This window comes from Saimiri boliviensis, chromosome 12 (assembly GCF_048565385.1).
Source record: "Saimiri boliviensis isolate mSaiBol1 chromosome 12, mSaiBol1.pri, whole genome shotgun sequence".
NCBI classification, from domain to species: Eukaryota; Metazoa; Chordata; class Mammalia; order Primates; family Cebidae; genus Saimiri; species Saimiri boliviensis.
This window is the reverse complement of record NC_133460.1, coordinates 8,074,544-8,090,130: the sequence shown is the minus strand read 5'-3', so window position 1 is coordinate 8,090,130 and position 15,587 is coordinate 8,074,544. Positions and strand designations below refer to the sequence as shown.

Below are 15,587 nucleotides of genomic sequence, written 5' to 3'. Positions count from 1 at the left end.
GGTTCCCAGGGGCCCAGGCTCATGCTCCACTGTAGCAGAACCCAGAAACCACAATGGACCCATGGCAGCCCACTCAGGGCCCCGAGTCAGAAAGTGCTGGCCAGCACCATACCAGTGTATATGCACACGTGCCCAGAGGTTGAGGGATCTTAGTCTAAGCCACTTGAGAATAATCTGTTGACAAAATTTCTCTCAGAATTTACAAAGTTTACTGTATATCTAACCTTTCATCTAAAACATGCACTAATCATAAAAGCTTATTTTCATGTAAGAATCAAGCCAAATATCCTCTTTAAGGATGAGACAAGAAAAATACAAACAATTGGGGAAAAAACTAACAAAAATCCTTGACAACCAAACCTCAGAACCACATGTTGAGGAACCAAAGGACAATGGGGACAATTTATACGTTTCTAAAATGTGCAGTTTGGGAAACAGAAAGCTCCCTCAAACTTACTCTTAGCACTGAACTTGTTTTCTTTTCGAGGTCTGCCAGTTTTCTTCAAGCAGTTATCGCACACAAAACTGCAAAAATAACAGTGGTATGATCAGACTGTATATAATGATGTATATTGTCAAACCAATGAAATGCAGCATTCAGATATTTTGTTAGCTGTTTAAATCACATTATTATAAAATTAAAGAGTGAAGAGGCAGACTGCTTTGATTCCACAATCTGTAAAGCGGGTAAACACTGAGAACTTAATTTTAGAACCAACTGCCATCTCTCTTAATTGCTGAATTCTTGCTGACAACAATGAATGAGACCCAGCAGCCACTGCAGCTGCCCCCCTTTGGCTCTGTGCAGAACCGCCCTCTAGGCCACGGAAACTACTCACCCTGAAGGCCAAATGATGTCATAGTGCAGAACGCAAATCTGATGCATCTTCCGGCCACACTCCTTGCAATCAACGAAACTAGGAGACAAAGAAGGCGCACTGTTAAGCACACAGAAGCACACACCCAGAGTCACTTGCAGAAGTCTAAGTGTGCGTCCTCACCTTGTTCTCTAGGTTACTTTGAGTAGTGCTGACATTAACGCGTATGGTGGCTACTTCGGCTATATTTTACAATGCATCCATACGATAATTTCTACAGGAAAAAACTTTCTTCCCTTCTTTGTACAAGTGCTCCATTCCTCTTTTCTCCCAATCTCCTTTTGTAACCAGAAGGGAAACTTTATTTTTTTTTTTGGGACGGAGTTTTCGTTCTTGTTACCCAGGCTGGAGTGCAATGGCGCGATCTCGGCTCACCACAACCTCCGCCTCCTGGGTTCAGGCAATTCTCCTGCCTCAGCCTCCTGAGTAGCTGGGATTACAGGCACGCGCCACCATGCCCAGCTAATTTTTGTATTTTTAGTAGAGACGGGGTTTCACCATGTTGACCAGGATGGTCTTGATCTCTTGACCTCGTGATCCACCCGCCTCGGCCTCCCAAAGTGCTGGGATTACAGGCTTGAGCCACCGCGCCCGGCCTGGGAAACTTTATTTTTAAAAACTGCTCTGACAAATACATATTTCACAGGCTGGTATTTCTGACACTGCTACACATTTTAAAGAATAATGCCTTCTCTAGGTGATTTCACAGGCCTAAACGGACTTAAAAAATAGAGCACAAAACTTTTAGAGTTCTAAACACTTCTCTTAAGCCTATTATTATGTAGGATACTAATGGGAAACATGGCCAGTTCAAAGCAGCCATGCTTGGCCTGAGGCACAAAAACATCAGTTCTGAGTCAGTTATAAAAGGTGCAACGTGTCAGGCCTACTGGTAAACTGACAGGGGTTTATTCAAGTAAACCCTGGTGAAGTGAGAGGATGGGCCACCCATTTCCCATAAATCCTCCACAGTGCTCTATAGCAGCCCACGATCATGACCCACTAGGGCTCCGAGAACTGCCTCACCCAGGAATCTTAAATGCTAAGATGCCTTTAGGTCAGGATCTTGGGTTTTATTAACTTCCTCCCTTGCCGCCATCACAATGCATACCTCCGAGGAGGCTAAAGGGACTGGAGAGTATTGTGACTCTCTGTATGCTCCTGAGCTCTGAGATAGAGCTCCTCTGCAGTATGCCCCTGCCCTTGCCCCCTTAATATGTCTACTGCACATGCTATGCAAGTCCTCCGCCATGGGTCTACCCTCACCTGGGTTCTCTGCCCAGTCTGCTGGAGGGAAAGAAAAGACACAAACACAAAACTGCGAAACTGTGGCGGCACTCGTTCATGGTCCTATGGCACTCTCTGACAGGCCTGCTCTGTGTGGCTCCCTCTCCCTTCCACGTGGTAGGTGCTTTGAATCTGCATTCCTTTCCTCCAGTGCTGCATCCCCGACAAGCCCTGTCTTTGAAAACTCAGTCACTGAGCTCATCCCCTATACCAAGAATTTCAAAGGCTGATGCCAAGAACTTCTGTAATTCCTGTGCTGTCTCCAAAGATTCCCTGCTCTCAATTCCCACCCCAAACCACACTGGGGCCAGGTGCAGAGTCAAACCTATAATCCCAGCACTTGGAGAGGCTGAGGTAGAATTCTGCTTGAGGCTGGGAGTTTGGGACAAACCTGGGTAAAATACGGAGACCCTGTCTCTACAAAAAATTACAAAATTGGCTGGGCGTGGTGGCTCCTGAAGTCAGGAGTTTGAGACCAGCCTGGCCAACACAGTGAAACCCCATTTCTACTAAAAGTACAAAAATTGCTCAGGCATGGTGGCATGTGCCTGTAGTGCTAGCTAGGGAGGCTGAGGCAGAAGAATCACTTGAACTTTGGAAGTGGAGGTTGTGGTGAGCCAAGATCCCGCCACTACACTTCAGCCTGGGCAACAGAGCAAGAATCCATCTCAAAAAATAAATAAATAGCTGCGCTGCCCAGACAAGTGAACAATACACTCAGGACGGCTAAAGGTGACCCCAAGAAACCAAAGGGCAAGATGTCTGCTTATGCCTTCTTTGTGCAGACGTGCAGAAAAGAACATAAGAAGAAAAACCCAGAGGTCCCTGTCAATTTTGCAGAATTTTCCAAGAAATACTCTGAGACGTGGAAGTCAATGTCCGGGAAAGAGAAATCTAAATTTGATGAAATGGCAAGGGCGGATAAAGTGCGCTATGACTGGGAATGGACCAGCTAAGGGGGGCAGGAAGAAGAAGGATCCTAATGCCCCCAAAAGGCCACCGTCTTACTTCTTCCTGTTCTGCTCAGAATTCTGCCCCAAGATCAAATCCACAAACCCTGGCATCTCTATTGGAGACGTGGCAAAGCAGCTGGGTGAGATGTGGAATAACCTAAATGACAGCGAAAAGCAGCCTTCCATCACTAAGGCGGCACAGCTGAGGGAGAAGTATGAGGAGGATGTTGCTGACTGTAAGTTGAAAGGCAAGTTTGATGGTGCAAAGGGTCCCACTAAAGTTGCCCGGAAAAAAGTGGAAGAGGAAGACGAAGAAGATGAGGAGGATGAGGAGGAGGAGGAGGAGGAGGAGGAGGAGGAGGAATAAAAAAGCTGTTTATCAAAAATAAATAAATAAATAAATAAATAAATAAATAAATAAATAAATAAATAAATAGAAACAAAAAAAAATTAGCTGAAAGTTAACCTCCTCTGCCTTCCTACCATCCACTTTAGGGGCCTTGTATTTTTTTTTTTTTTGAGACGGAGTTTTGCTCTTGTTGCCCAGGCTGGAGTGCAATGGCGCGATCTCAGCTCACCGCAACCTCCGCCTCCTGGGTTCAGGCAATTCTCCTGCCTCAGCCTCCTGAGTAGCTGGGATTACAGGCACACGCCACCATGCCCAGCTAATTTTTAGTATTTTTAGTAGAGATGGGGTTTCACCATGTTGACCAGGATGGTCTCGATCTCTTGACCTCGTGATCCACCCGCCTCGGACTTCCAAAGTGCTGGGATTACAGGCTTGAGCCACCGCGCCCGGCCATGGGGCCTTGTATTTTTATTGAGTATCCTGTGTTCTTTCCTGTCTTTGTCTCTAGAATGCTCTACAGCTTTGTCACAAGTGTCACCTTGCCAAAGAAACCAGGCCCAACTGTAGTGGTGCGGCTCTGCCCAGGTGGGGTCTCTTCCGTCTAGGACTCACCTGCACTGTCACCTGCCTCAGGCTGTGCCATAACCCAGCTGTCTCTCTAGACTACAACCAGCAGGAAGGGAGACCCCTTCACTCATCCACGAATTCCCTCTGCCTGGCACCTACCACTTAAATGTAATATATTTTGAAACTGAAAAGTGGATATAAATCATATTGAAATTATAAAGTCACAGAGAAAAAAACACATGTGAAAAGAAAGGTGGAAAATCAGGAAAAAAATCCGCTGGTCACGAGCAGGATGGGGGCTCTGCCCTGGCATCTCTCCAAGACTATAGCTCTAGGATTTACATAATTGTCCTGTGTACCAGGTGCTGGTAGAGATGAAGTAACCTGCCAAAAGTCAAGCTAGGTTTCCAGAGGCGGCCTGGGTAGAAATCTGTGCCTACCACTTTAGCCGCTGGCCTCCCTGGAGTGACAGGGTCAGGACAGGGAAAGCAGAAGCTGTTTCTTGGCTTTGGCTGAGTCACAGCCCACACTTCCCCAAGAGCCAACACTCCTGGAGCCTGTGCTCACCACAGGGACAAAAAATAGCCAGTATCGTCATGCACTGGAGTGCCCTCAGAACTTTACATTGGGAACCCGGGAAGAGGTGATCACACTGAAGAAACTCTGAAGTCTCTTTAGGGGCTGTTATGAGGCAAGGTAAGCAAATGCAGCATTGAAAAAAGTACTTAACATGCACCAAGCTTCACATTATCTGAGAAAGCAGTTTCTAAGAGGTTTTCGTTCTGGTATTTTCCTTTACACGGTACTACTAGTACTATTTCTTTTCTTTTTTTTTTTTTGAGACGGAGTTTCGCTCTTGTTACCCAGGCTGGAGTGCAATGGCGCCATCTCGGCTCACCGCAACCTCTGCCTCCTGGGTTCAGGCAATTCTCCTGTCTCAGCCTCCCGAGTAGCTGGGATTACAGGCACGCACCACCATGCCCAGCTAACTTTTTGTATTTTTAGTAGAGACGGGGTTTTACCTTGTTAACCAGGATGGTCTCGATCTCTTGATCTTGTGATCCACCCGCCTCGGCCTCCCAAAGTGCTGGGATTACCGGCTTGAGCCACCTCGCCCGGCCTATTACTAGCACTATTTCAACAAATATTCCTACCTCTGGTCTCTAAAGATTCACACAAAATGGCTTCTTAAAGACACCCATGAACAAATTATTTAAGAGAGGTTCTCATAGAACAAAAACATCCATTAACCTTGTCATTGTTAAAATCCAGTAACTAGACAACATGTTACAGAGACAGACATACTTTGTCTAAGTTTAAAAAGAATCTATATTTAAAAGATAAACTCGCACCAGAAATTCCTCTTAAGGCAACATATTTCCAATGTTTTTACCCACAACCCACTCCATAAAGAGTAACTTTACTGATTTCAAACCAAAATTAAAAGTGAAAAAGAGGCCGGGTGCAGTGGTTCACGCCTGTAATCTAAGCACTTTGGAGGCCAAGGCGGGTGGATCACCTGAGGTCGGAAGTTCAAGAACAGCCTGACCAACACAGTGAAACCCCATCTCCAAAAAAAAAAAAAAGTGAAAAAGAAACAGTTATATACTCACGGTTCAGGGTCTAAGGTATCGTTTTTCTTCTTTTCAAACTGATCCTTTGAAATTGTCCTTGTTTTAAAAAAAGAAAAAATGTTTTATTAACTAAAATTTATCTGTTGAGTATAAACTATAGGGTCTCCTGAATGTTATTTTCTAACTAGTTTTACAAACAAAAAGAAGTGATGGCACCCTAAAATTTCAAGTACATATAATGATGGAATGAATAGAAAATTTAATTTCACAGAACACTACAATTTCTTTTCCCACATATTCCACTACCATTTCTTTTCTTTCTTTTGTTTTAGAGACAGGGTCTCACTCTGTTGCCCAGGCTGGAGTGCAGTGGTGTGATCACGGCTCACTGCAATCCCAGTCTCCTAGGCTCAAGTGATCCTCCTGAGTAGCTGGGACTATAGGCATGTACCACCACGACAGACTAATTTTTTGATTTTTTTGGTAGGGATGGAGGTCTCGCTATGTTGCCCAGGCTGAACTCAAACTCCTGGGCTCAAGTGGTCCTCCTACCTCACTTTTGAGTAGCTGGGGCTACAGGTACAAACCACCATGCCCTGCTAAGTTTTTTCATTTTTTGTACAGATGGGGCTCTCACTATGTTGCTCAGGCAACAATCCAGTTATTAATCACACAACTGAAGAGAATTAGGATGACAATGGAAATCGATTGAAAATATAGAATTTCAGTCACTCTGGTTTCTCTTACAAGTTGCTAGGTTTTCATTTGCACTTGAATAAAGAAAAGGTATTGGAGCACTAAGTGCCTACACTGCTGGAAACAGCTTCTGTGGCAAAGTCTTCCTTTCTGTTAGGGGAACTCACACTGTGGGTAGGGTGGTAGGAATCATGGTAGACTGAGGAATCCAGTCTGGCAACAAGAGGGAAACACATAGCACTGGCAAACCTGGGGCAGAAGCGGTGGGTAGCTGGCAGGCTTTTAGGTATTTCAAGCATAGAAATAAGTTGATCACACAATTTGTGCATTTACATTTTCTTGCCACACACTGGCCATTCTTTCTTTTTTTTTTTTTGGCAGGGGGTCGGAGAGGGGGAAGAGTCTTGCTCTGTTGCCAGGCTGGAATGCAGTGGCGCGATCTCGGCTCACTGCATCCTCTGACTCCTGGGTTTAAGCAATTCCCCTGCCTCACCCTACCAAGTAGCTGGGACTATAGGCACACGCCACCACGCTCAGCTAATTTTTGTATTTTTCATAGAGATGAGTTTCATCATGTTGATTAGGATGGTCTTGATTTCCTGACCTTGTGATCCACCCACCTTGGCCTCTCAAAGTGCTGGGATTATAGGCGTAAGCCACTGTACTCAGCCCACACTGGCCATTCTATGATTAAATTCTGGCAGATAATAAACACTGGAAAGAAAAGTTTAACCCTTTGCAGGAATGAACTAACAAAGTTACACCTGTCCACTTTGGAGCTGATGAACAATAGGTAAAGCAGTAGTGAGGGAAGGAGACACATTTATATTTTTGGCCAAAAACTGGGGTTGGCGAACACTAGAATCCATTAATCTGTATTGGAGCTCAGCAACTGAAAGGATGGAGGTTTAAGTGGAGATAAACTAAATGTAAAGAGTGGGGACGTATATCAAACTAATTTTTTGCTACTGCCAGTTCTGTGAATGGGAGTAGGTATAACTGAAAGTTTACATGGTCGGGCAAGGTGGCCCCAGTACTTCAGAAGGCAAAGGCAGGAGGACTGCTTGAGGCCAAGAGTTCAAGACCAGCCTGGGAAACACAGTGAGATCCCATTTCAAAAAAAAATTAAAGAAAATTTGTAATTCCCCAAAATGGAAGTTGACAATCACTAGGAAAAAGCAATTACTTTATGTATTCTTTTTTTTTGAGATGGGGTCTTGCTCTGTTGCCCAGGATGGAATGCAGTGTTGCAATCATGGCTCATTGCAACCTCTGCCTTCCTGGTTCAAGGGATTCTGCTGCCTCAGTCTCCTGAGTAGCTGGGACTACAGGTACCCGCCACCACGCCTGGTTAAATTTTTTTATTTTTTATTTTTATTTAGGAGAGATGGGGTTTCACCATGTTGGTTGGTCTTGAACTCCTGACCTCTGGAGATCCACCCACCTCAGCCTCCCAAAGTGCTGGGATTACAGGTGTAAGCCACCACGCCTGGCTAGAAAAAAACAATTATTTTACAAGAAAAGACCAAGGTCAAGAGAGGCCAACGATCTACAGTGGTAGGCTACAGTACTACTGCCCTGAATGATAAAGGCAGAAGTGGCATTGTGGTTCAGCCAAAACACATTTTTCAGTATAAACGTCTAAGTGTACACAGTCAAATTAAATGCGGGCATAGTTAATACAAAACAAACCCCACAACACTACACCCTATAATCCCAGTACTTTGGAAGGAAAGGGCAGGCGGACTGTGCTTTAGTCTAGGAGTTTGAGACTAGCCTGGGCAACATGGCAAGACCTCGTCTCTACAAGAAATACAAAAAATCAGCTGGGTGTGATGCACCTGTAGCCTCAGCTACTTGAGACGCTGAGGCAGGAGACTGCTTGAACCCAGGAGGTCAAGGCTGCAGTGAGTCGAGATAGCGCCACTCCATTGCAAACCACCCAGGTGACAGAATGAGACCCTGTCTCAAAAACGAAAACCCAAAATATACTGCATAAAAGTCAAAATGACAGTGGTACGCCCCTTATAGTAATGATAAGAGGGAAAAACAACGTAAGGCCACCCTCCCCTACCCCAGAAAAAATGACAGGATGGTACTTACGTTTGGGGCTGTGAAGGGTCGTCACCCAGGGTCACATTCTCGCCCTGGATCTCTGTGAAACACTTCTCACAGAAATGATACCTGTCAGCAAGAAGGCCATACTTGGGTGAACTGGTCCATCATAACACACAGCCACCCAAGCAACGAAGCCACCAATCAGAGCAGGGCAGAGCACCACGACGAAGGGGGGGCGTTGTTGGTTGATTGATGGGTCAGTGAGGACAATGAAAGGAACAGGGGGCAGGTGGGGAAGGGCAGGATTAGAGAACAGGGAAGGGAACAAATAGCACAGACACAGAGGTAAGACGCAGACACCAAGACAACACAGAGCAGAAAGCCAAGGCAAAGCATTGATTAGCATTCGGTCTCATTGCACACGTCACAGGCCATCATCACTAACAACGACAGGCTCGGTCCGGCTCCAAGAGGCAAATGTTTTCAAGGAGTTGTTAATACTAGAATTGCATGGAGCCCAAATTTAGGAATCTGAATTTTGTTCTTACTCAGAGAAAGTCAAATATAACTCTAGGGTTTGAGATGGAAAAATTTACTTGAACAAAACAGTCTGACAAAAGGCCTTAAAAAAGCAATTTAAACTGAAATAGCTTTATTTTTCAAAATGGAAAATTTATGCTTGACAGCAATTCAGAGATTTTATTTCCGGTATTAAGCCAGATCTTTAAATGTATGAAAATGCTGAGCACCCAGAACTGTTTTAATTTTTTTCCTGTTTTCTTTTTTTTCATGTTAATCATTCAGTTAATTGTGTTACAATACAAATGAAACCAAATCCATCTTCTAGACAAACATTTAACATAAATGCAGTCAAGGGTCAAAGACTTTCCACCCATTTATCAATATGAATATATACAGTAAGAAATGTGATATATTGTATAAGAAATACAATATATGTAAATCCATCAACAATCTTTGAAAATTCAATTCTAAACTTTGATTTGATATTTTTGGTACTGGGATTAATCATTCATCAATCCGAAAGACTTAGCAAATGACTGTTCTGACTTGGGGGCCATCCAAGTTAAGTGAATTTAATCGTTAAAGAACAATCTGCATTTGAGAAATTATCCATCACCCCAATTTCTTGTAAGACAATATAGAGCCTGGGCTCAAGCTATCAAATACAATTAAAATAAAAACTACTAAATGTTTGGAAAGGACATAAATGAGAAATCAACAGAAATGCAGGCTGATGCTGCATAAAACAAGATGAGTACACAAGAATACTGTAAAAATTAACAAGCGGGTGGAGGTGGATCACACAAGCGAGAAGAATGAGTGTCAGGTAGTGAAGGCAGCACGAATGCGGTTTAGTGCTCAAAACTAAGTCTATGAGATGCCAGGAAGGATTAGTATTAAAAACAGTGTGACAGGACTCGAGCGCCAGGCTGAACCACCAAGTGCAGAATGGGACGCGGCGGCTGCAGTCTCACTTGCTCACGCACTCACTTGGCTACAGAAGACTGAGGTGTGGGCCACCGCATGGCTGGTTCATTACCATTAGGACAGGTCCCCCACAAGTCCCAAATCTAATCTTAACTCCACACACTGAGCATTTTATCTGTTATATTTCACTAACCACACACAAACAGCAAACCTTAAAGCATACAACCTCAGAGCATGCATAATATCTCAAGATGAGCCTATTTTTTTGCATCTGGTTGGTGAGGAACATGACAGATTCACTATGGGTAAGGATTGAATTGATGAAGGTTTCTTGCTAGGACTAATTTATTTCGGACCAACTTAATAAATGATGTCAAGATTTAAAACTCTGACAGGAAACAGACAGATGTTTCTCTCTCTCTCTCTCTCTCTCTCTGTCTGTGTGTGTGCGCATGTGTGTGTGTGTGTGTGTATATATTTCCCCCTCCCCCCCGAATGAACTGTAGCAATATTCTGGCCACTCACTATTTTGTAAATATCCTAAAATCCTGTATGGAAAAGAACTTCCCCGTGCAGGAGGGCATGGTCATCACTGGCAAGAAGGAATTAAAGTACAGAAACTATTACCGATTCAGTGGCAACCAAATCAATTTGTAAAAAAGACATTCCCTTAATCCCCAATACTTCCCCCCGCTTTTAAGTAAAACTCTGAATTGAGTGGTCCATTCACGGTGCAATCAAACATGCAGCACTATGGGCCAGCTAGAAGGAACTGCTAAACACATTCTGAAATGAAATTCCTACCATAATCACAGGTGAGTCTAAAAAGTTTTCAATTCCTGGACAAACTCTTTGCTTTTATTCAAGAAGGACAGCAAGCCCAGAAACATCCAGGAAACAAGAACCATGAACCCATCTTTTCTCATCAAGGACACTGACACAGAAGGAGGCACTGGTGGCAGAATGGCAGCCCTTGGAGAGTTGGGAAACAGAGGCTCTTCCTGTGCGATCAACTCCCACCCCAGAGAATCTAAGGGTCAGAACTGGGGAGCCAAAGTGTGTTAACACTCCTTGTGTGCCCCCAAACTGCTGGAAAAATGGACAATTTGGCCTGTTCATGTTTAAGGAAGGGAGGAAGAGGTGCCCGCGGCTTCACTTTATTACTATTCTGAGAGATGAAGACAGCACACAGAGCAAGGAGCAGTCACCCCAACTAGAAAATCAGCTAAAGCAATCCTGGCAATCAATGGGTGACAGATCAGTTATTGCTAGCTAGACTGCCCCTACCTTCTTACCTAGTCCATACTTTATTCTCCCTGGAAATACATAAAGGTTCAGAAACTCCCTTTTCAACTTAAGCATATAGATGACATTTTGCCTGTTGTGAAGCAAGCAGTTTGATGAATATGGAATTGGAAAGGAAAAATATTTCACATGATCCAATGATGATGCATTTCAGGGTTGCTAAAGTTAGTTAGTACAATGTAACTGCATAGTTTATCTGTAAGGGTAATTTAATATATGGAGTAACTTTTCAAATGCAGATTGTTTTAAAGTACCTTACCAGTACATATGAATAACTGGGATATCTACAGATAAAATTTATATTATCTACAGATACTAACTGGAAAAGCTAAAGAACAGTTTTCCGGACATGAGTTACTTTCAAATTTGCAAAGTGTGAAAACAAGTGAAAATGTAACCATACCCTAGTTTATGTATGAGGGTTTCACTTGTTTAAATGGTCTATAGGATATCCTATTGTTCTAAATGCCCAGTGTAGGACTACAAGTGCCAAGACAATTACTCATAAGAACACTACAGTGTTCATTAATAGTCAAAGTTCAAAATGAAAACATAAGCACTTAAAATATTTGTTACAGAATCAGGCCACTGCTTTCTTAGGATTATAATATGCTAACCTACTCAGATACACTGGTCTACAGCATGCCTCGGATCAGCTGAGGAACACTATGCCTACGCTTCAAAAATTATCACTAATAAAATGGAACTCCTTTATTTGCATTTCCTCTGTTAAAAATACATTACTTTTGTTTAGTAAAAATGCAGTTCTATACAGAAATAAAAATAAATGTTTCAGAACTTTCAAGACGGTCCTGTATTTGTATGCCATCAATGACTCTCTGATCCTACCAATTCCATTTAACTTTAATTGTTCTCAACATGTAAGACCAAAATCTGTGCAAATCAGCAAAAGCAGGGTCCTAAAAGACACAGGAATAGACCCCACAACACTTTAGAGACAGCGGTAAACAATCTACCTTCCTTCTAGGCCAAAACCGTGTGGGGCAATGTAGTAGCAGGGGTGGCATTTTTCTGGGTATAGTTAATATTAACCTTTTCTCTTAAAATACCATTAACTTTATTTTGCTTGGCGCAAATTTTTTTTTTTTATGAGACAGAGTTTTGCTCTAGTTACCCAGGCTGGAGTGCAATGGCGCAATCTCGGCTCACCGCAACCTCTGCCTCCTGGGCTCAGGCAATTCTCCTGCCTCAGCCTCCTGAGTAGCTGGGATTACAGGCACGCGCCACCATGCCCAGCTAATTTTTTTTATTTTTGGTAGAGACGGGGTTTCACCATGTTGACCAGGATGGTCTCGATCTCTTGACCTCGTGATCCACCCGCCTCGGCCTCCCAAAGTGCTGGGATTACAGGCTTGAGCCACGGCGCCCGGCCGGCGCAAATGTTTTTTAAAGTGCATTCCCATTCATTATTTCATCGTTGGGCACTTGACAAAATGAGGCTGCCAAGGAAGATGCTATTGTCTGTATCGTGGACAAGGCTAAGCTTAATCCATTACCACATCATGGGGTGTGCTGAAGATCATGGGGCTAAAAGTATAAAAGCAGGGGCCAGAAATTCCAGAAAAGCAGCAAGTCACTACGGGAGAGATCCCATTAGGAAGGAGCTATGGTATCATTTTAAACTTGATCATAAAATGTTTCTATTGATAAAGGGGAAGTCGAGAGGGAAATCAGACTCCAAATGTTTCACTATTTCAGCAGGACAACTGCACAGGGTGCACTTCCTGCAGGGAAGCAGTCTAGGGTCTGTCCTTCCCCCTTGCACTGGCCTTTCATTACATTAAACAGCATGAGGAATAAGCAGGCCAGGCTTATTCCTAATAGAAAAGGCTCACAAACCATTTTTTGAGACAATTTTGTACCCAAAGCATTTTTTAAAAAACAGGATTTTGATGGGAGTTATAATCTTGAATATGGACTTAAAAAAAAAAAACTGAAGAATTAAAATACATAACCACAAAATTCCAAGTTTTTCAGGCCTGTGAACAAATAACAAAAAGCCTTCTGTCTTCTTTGAAGTATAGGACATAAGTAATTACTATCACCAAACAAGAGTAAAATGATAAAAAATGCCAAACCCCAGCGTTGACAATACTTGAACCTAAAGACAAAGAAAAGGCAAAAAGCTCTATCTTGGCCACAGAGAATCCAGTTGCCAGCTCATAAAACGGAGGTAATGCCAGTTTTAGCAAGACTCCCGACCTGTGGCTCTAGACTTGTTTCACTCACACTGTAGCTGCACGTGGACACTTAAAGGCTGCAGTACAAATAAGCCAACTTCTCAAACAACTCCAAAACTAGGCAAGCTGTATGTGTGTGGGAAGACACAACAAAAAATACTGTTTCCACTCTCCATCTATTTTAAGACTAGAGAACTATTATTTAAGTCATCTTCATTATCCAAAAGAATGGCAAGTACTTCTCAAACAGATTGACCACTCACAAAACCCTGAAATGGCCATCTTACAATGGGGGTGATTCTTGAACTTAATTAAAATGCCAGATCTCATTTGGTATAGTGATGCTAATGTAAAATTTAAAAATAAAGATCATGGAGCCCTTTCCTCCACCTTAAAGGAAGTAGCACTCATGCAAATCTTTCCATTAGACTGACCAGGCCAAATTACTCAGCCAAACATTTGCAGGCAGAAGAGTAAAATACATATTTTCTACTCTATGAACTTCCTGAAAAAGGCATGGCAACCTTTATCACAGTTACTGTCAACTTCAGACATCTGTTTCCAGGGCTGGGTTTTAGAAATGGTATGGTTCAAGAAAAGAATGTACCTAATCCAAGTAGTACGGCAAGATTTGGCTCTGAGGTTAGTTTTTATATTATAAAAGTATGCTTTGCTGGGTGCGGTGGCTCAAGCCTGTAATCCCAGCACTTTGGGAGGCCGAGGCGGGTGGATCACGAGGTCAAGAGATTGAGACCATCCTGGTCAACATGGTGAAACCCCATCTCTACCAAAAATACAAAAATTAGCTGGGCGTGGTGGCGCCTGCCTGTAATCCCAGCTCGAGACGCTGAGGCAGGAGAATTGCTTGAACCCAGGAGGCGGAGGTTGCGGTGAGCCGAGATCACGCCATTGCACTCCAGCCTGGGTAACAAGAGTGAAACTCCGTCTCAAAAAAAAAAAAAAAAAAAAAGTATGCTTTATAAATAGGAGGCCATGGGCCTAAGTGAATAACAGACACTGAAACTGAGCCACTTTTCTTTTTCTTCTTTGAAATAGAGATGGGGTCTCACTATGTTGCCAAGGTTGGTGTTAAACTCCTGGCTCAAGCGATCCTCCAACTTCAGCCTCCCAAAGTGCTGGGATTAGGTGTGTCACCACACCCGGCCTGAAATTGGGCCACTTTTGATTGGAACTTCAGTAAAGGAATACTGTACACGGACTATAACCAGATGGACGTGCCTTGCCCTAAGACATAACGCAGGATGCTGCTCAATGCTTACCTATTCTGATAGCTGTAGTATGCAGCATCGCGAGGAATGGTACACAGCTGCTTCCCATAACAGCACAAAGTCTGTGGAGAAAACTCATACTGCAAAAATAGAGGAGAAATACTTTCATATAAAAATACATTCCATTTACTGTACTATAATGTTCTAGTCTACTAGACCATTAGCAAAATATTTGTTAGTATATTAGGTGGTTTTCTAACAATTTTAGTAGCTTTAAAGACATTTTGGGATAGCATGTGATAGAACTGGCTTTAATTAAGAGACATTTATTGCAGACAGATACCATGGGCAGAGCGGCAGCTAGCAATGCTTCCCCACAGCCTCCCTCAGTACGCGCCTGTACACCCATCACATCACTTCAGGTGTTAACTGTCACCAAACACCAGTGTGCACACATGCACTCCCAGCACACAGGTGTGGTCTCATATTACTGTAACACCCTTCCGGTTGGATTAACCAGGAAAATTCACTTTCCGGAAAAACTTAAAACTGTACCTTGCGTCCACAGCAATATCCAAGGGACTGCATGACAGGGTCAATTTCCTGCTCAAAAACCTCTGCAAGCTTACTGCAAAACTTATAGACTCGGGATGTCTTGCGATTATAGAGCCAGGCATTGTTGAACATGAGCCAGACGTCATCCACATACTGCCAGGGCTCTTGGTATTGCCCCGTGTCCAGCTTCCGCTTGATGGTCGAGAGGTCCATGGGATTCTTTACAATGTCAAAATAATCCTAAAAAACAAAATGGTCTCAATCTAGGGAATTCCCCAATATCCAAATCCCAGTCTTATCTGGCAGCATTGTCTTAAAATAACAGCAATAGAAAGTATCACAATAAATTCTGTTCTTAACAGTAAGAAATGGGAATTGAAAAGAAAACAACCTCGGATGCACCTGACTTTACTCACTACAAGTGTAATTAGTATTTTCAAGTATAATCACATTATACACCTCAAAGGCAAAATTAAAAAAAAAAAG

At 43.1% G+C, this 15,587-nt stretch overlaps 1 protein-coding gene and 1 pseudogene across 2 annotated transcripts in view; one reads left to right on the top strand and one right to left on the bottom strand.

The window, feature by feature from the left end:
• Positions 1-15,587, bottom strand: part of CREBBP (CREB binding lysine acetyltransferase) — a 167,199-nt gene that overhangs the window by 22,032 nt on the left and 129,580 nt on the right. For both annotated transcript variants that reach the window (XM_003928470.4, XM_010339127.3), the window contains exons 18-23: positions 15,102-15,341; positions 14,598-14,686; positions 8,408-8,488; positions 5,648-5,704; positions 840-917; positions 458-525 (exon numbers count right to left, since the gene is read on the bottom strand). In XM_003928470.4, the coding sequence (XP_003928519.2) occupies positions 458-525; positions 840-917; positions 5,648-5,704; positions 8,408-8,488; positions 14,598-14,686; positions 15,102-15,341 (613 nt within the window). The remainder of the gene's footprint in view (positions 1-457; positions 526-839; positions 918-5,647; positions 5,705-8,407; positions 8,489-14,597; positions 14,687-15,101; positions 15,342-15,587) is intronic.
• LOC120367350 (high mobility group protein B3 pseudogene) lies at positions 1,818-3,485 on the top strand (annotated as a pseudogene).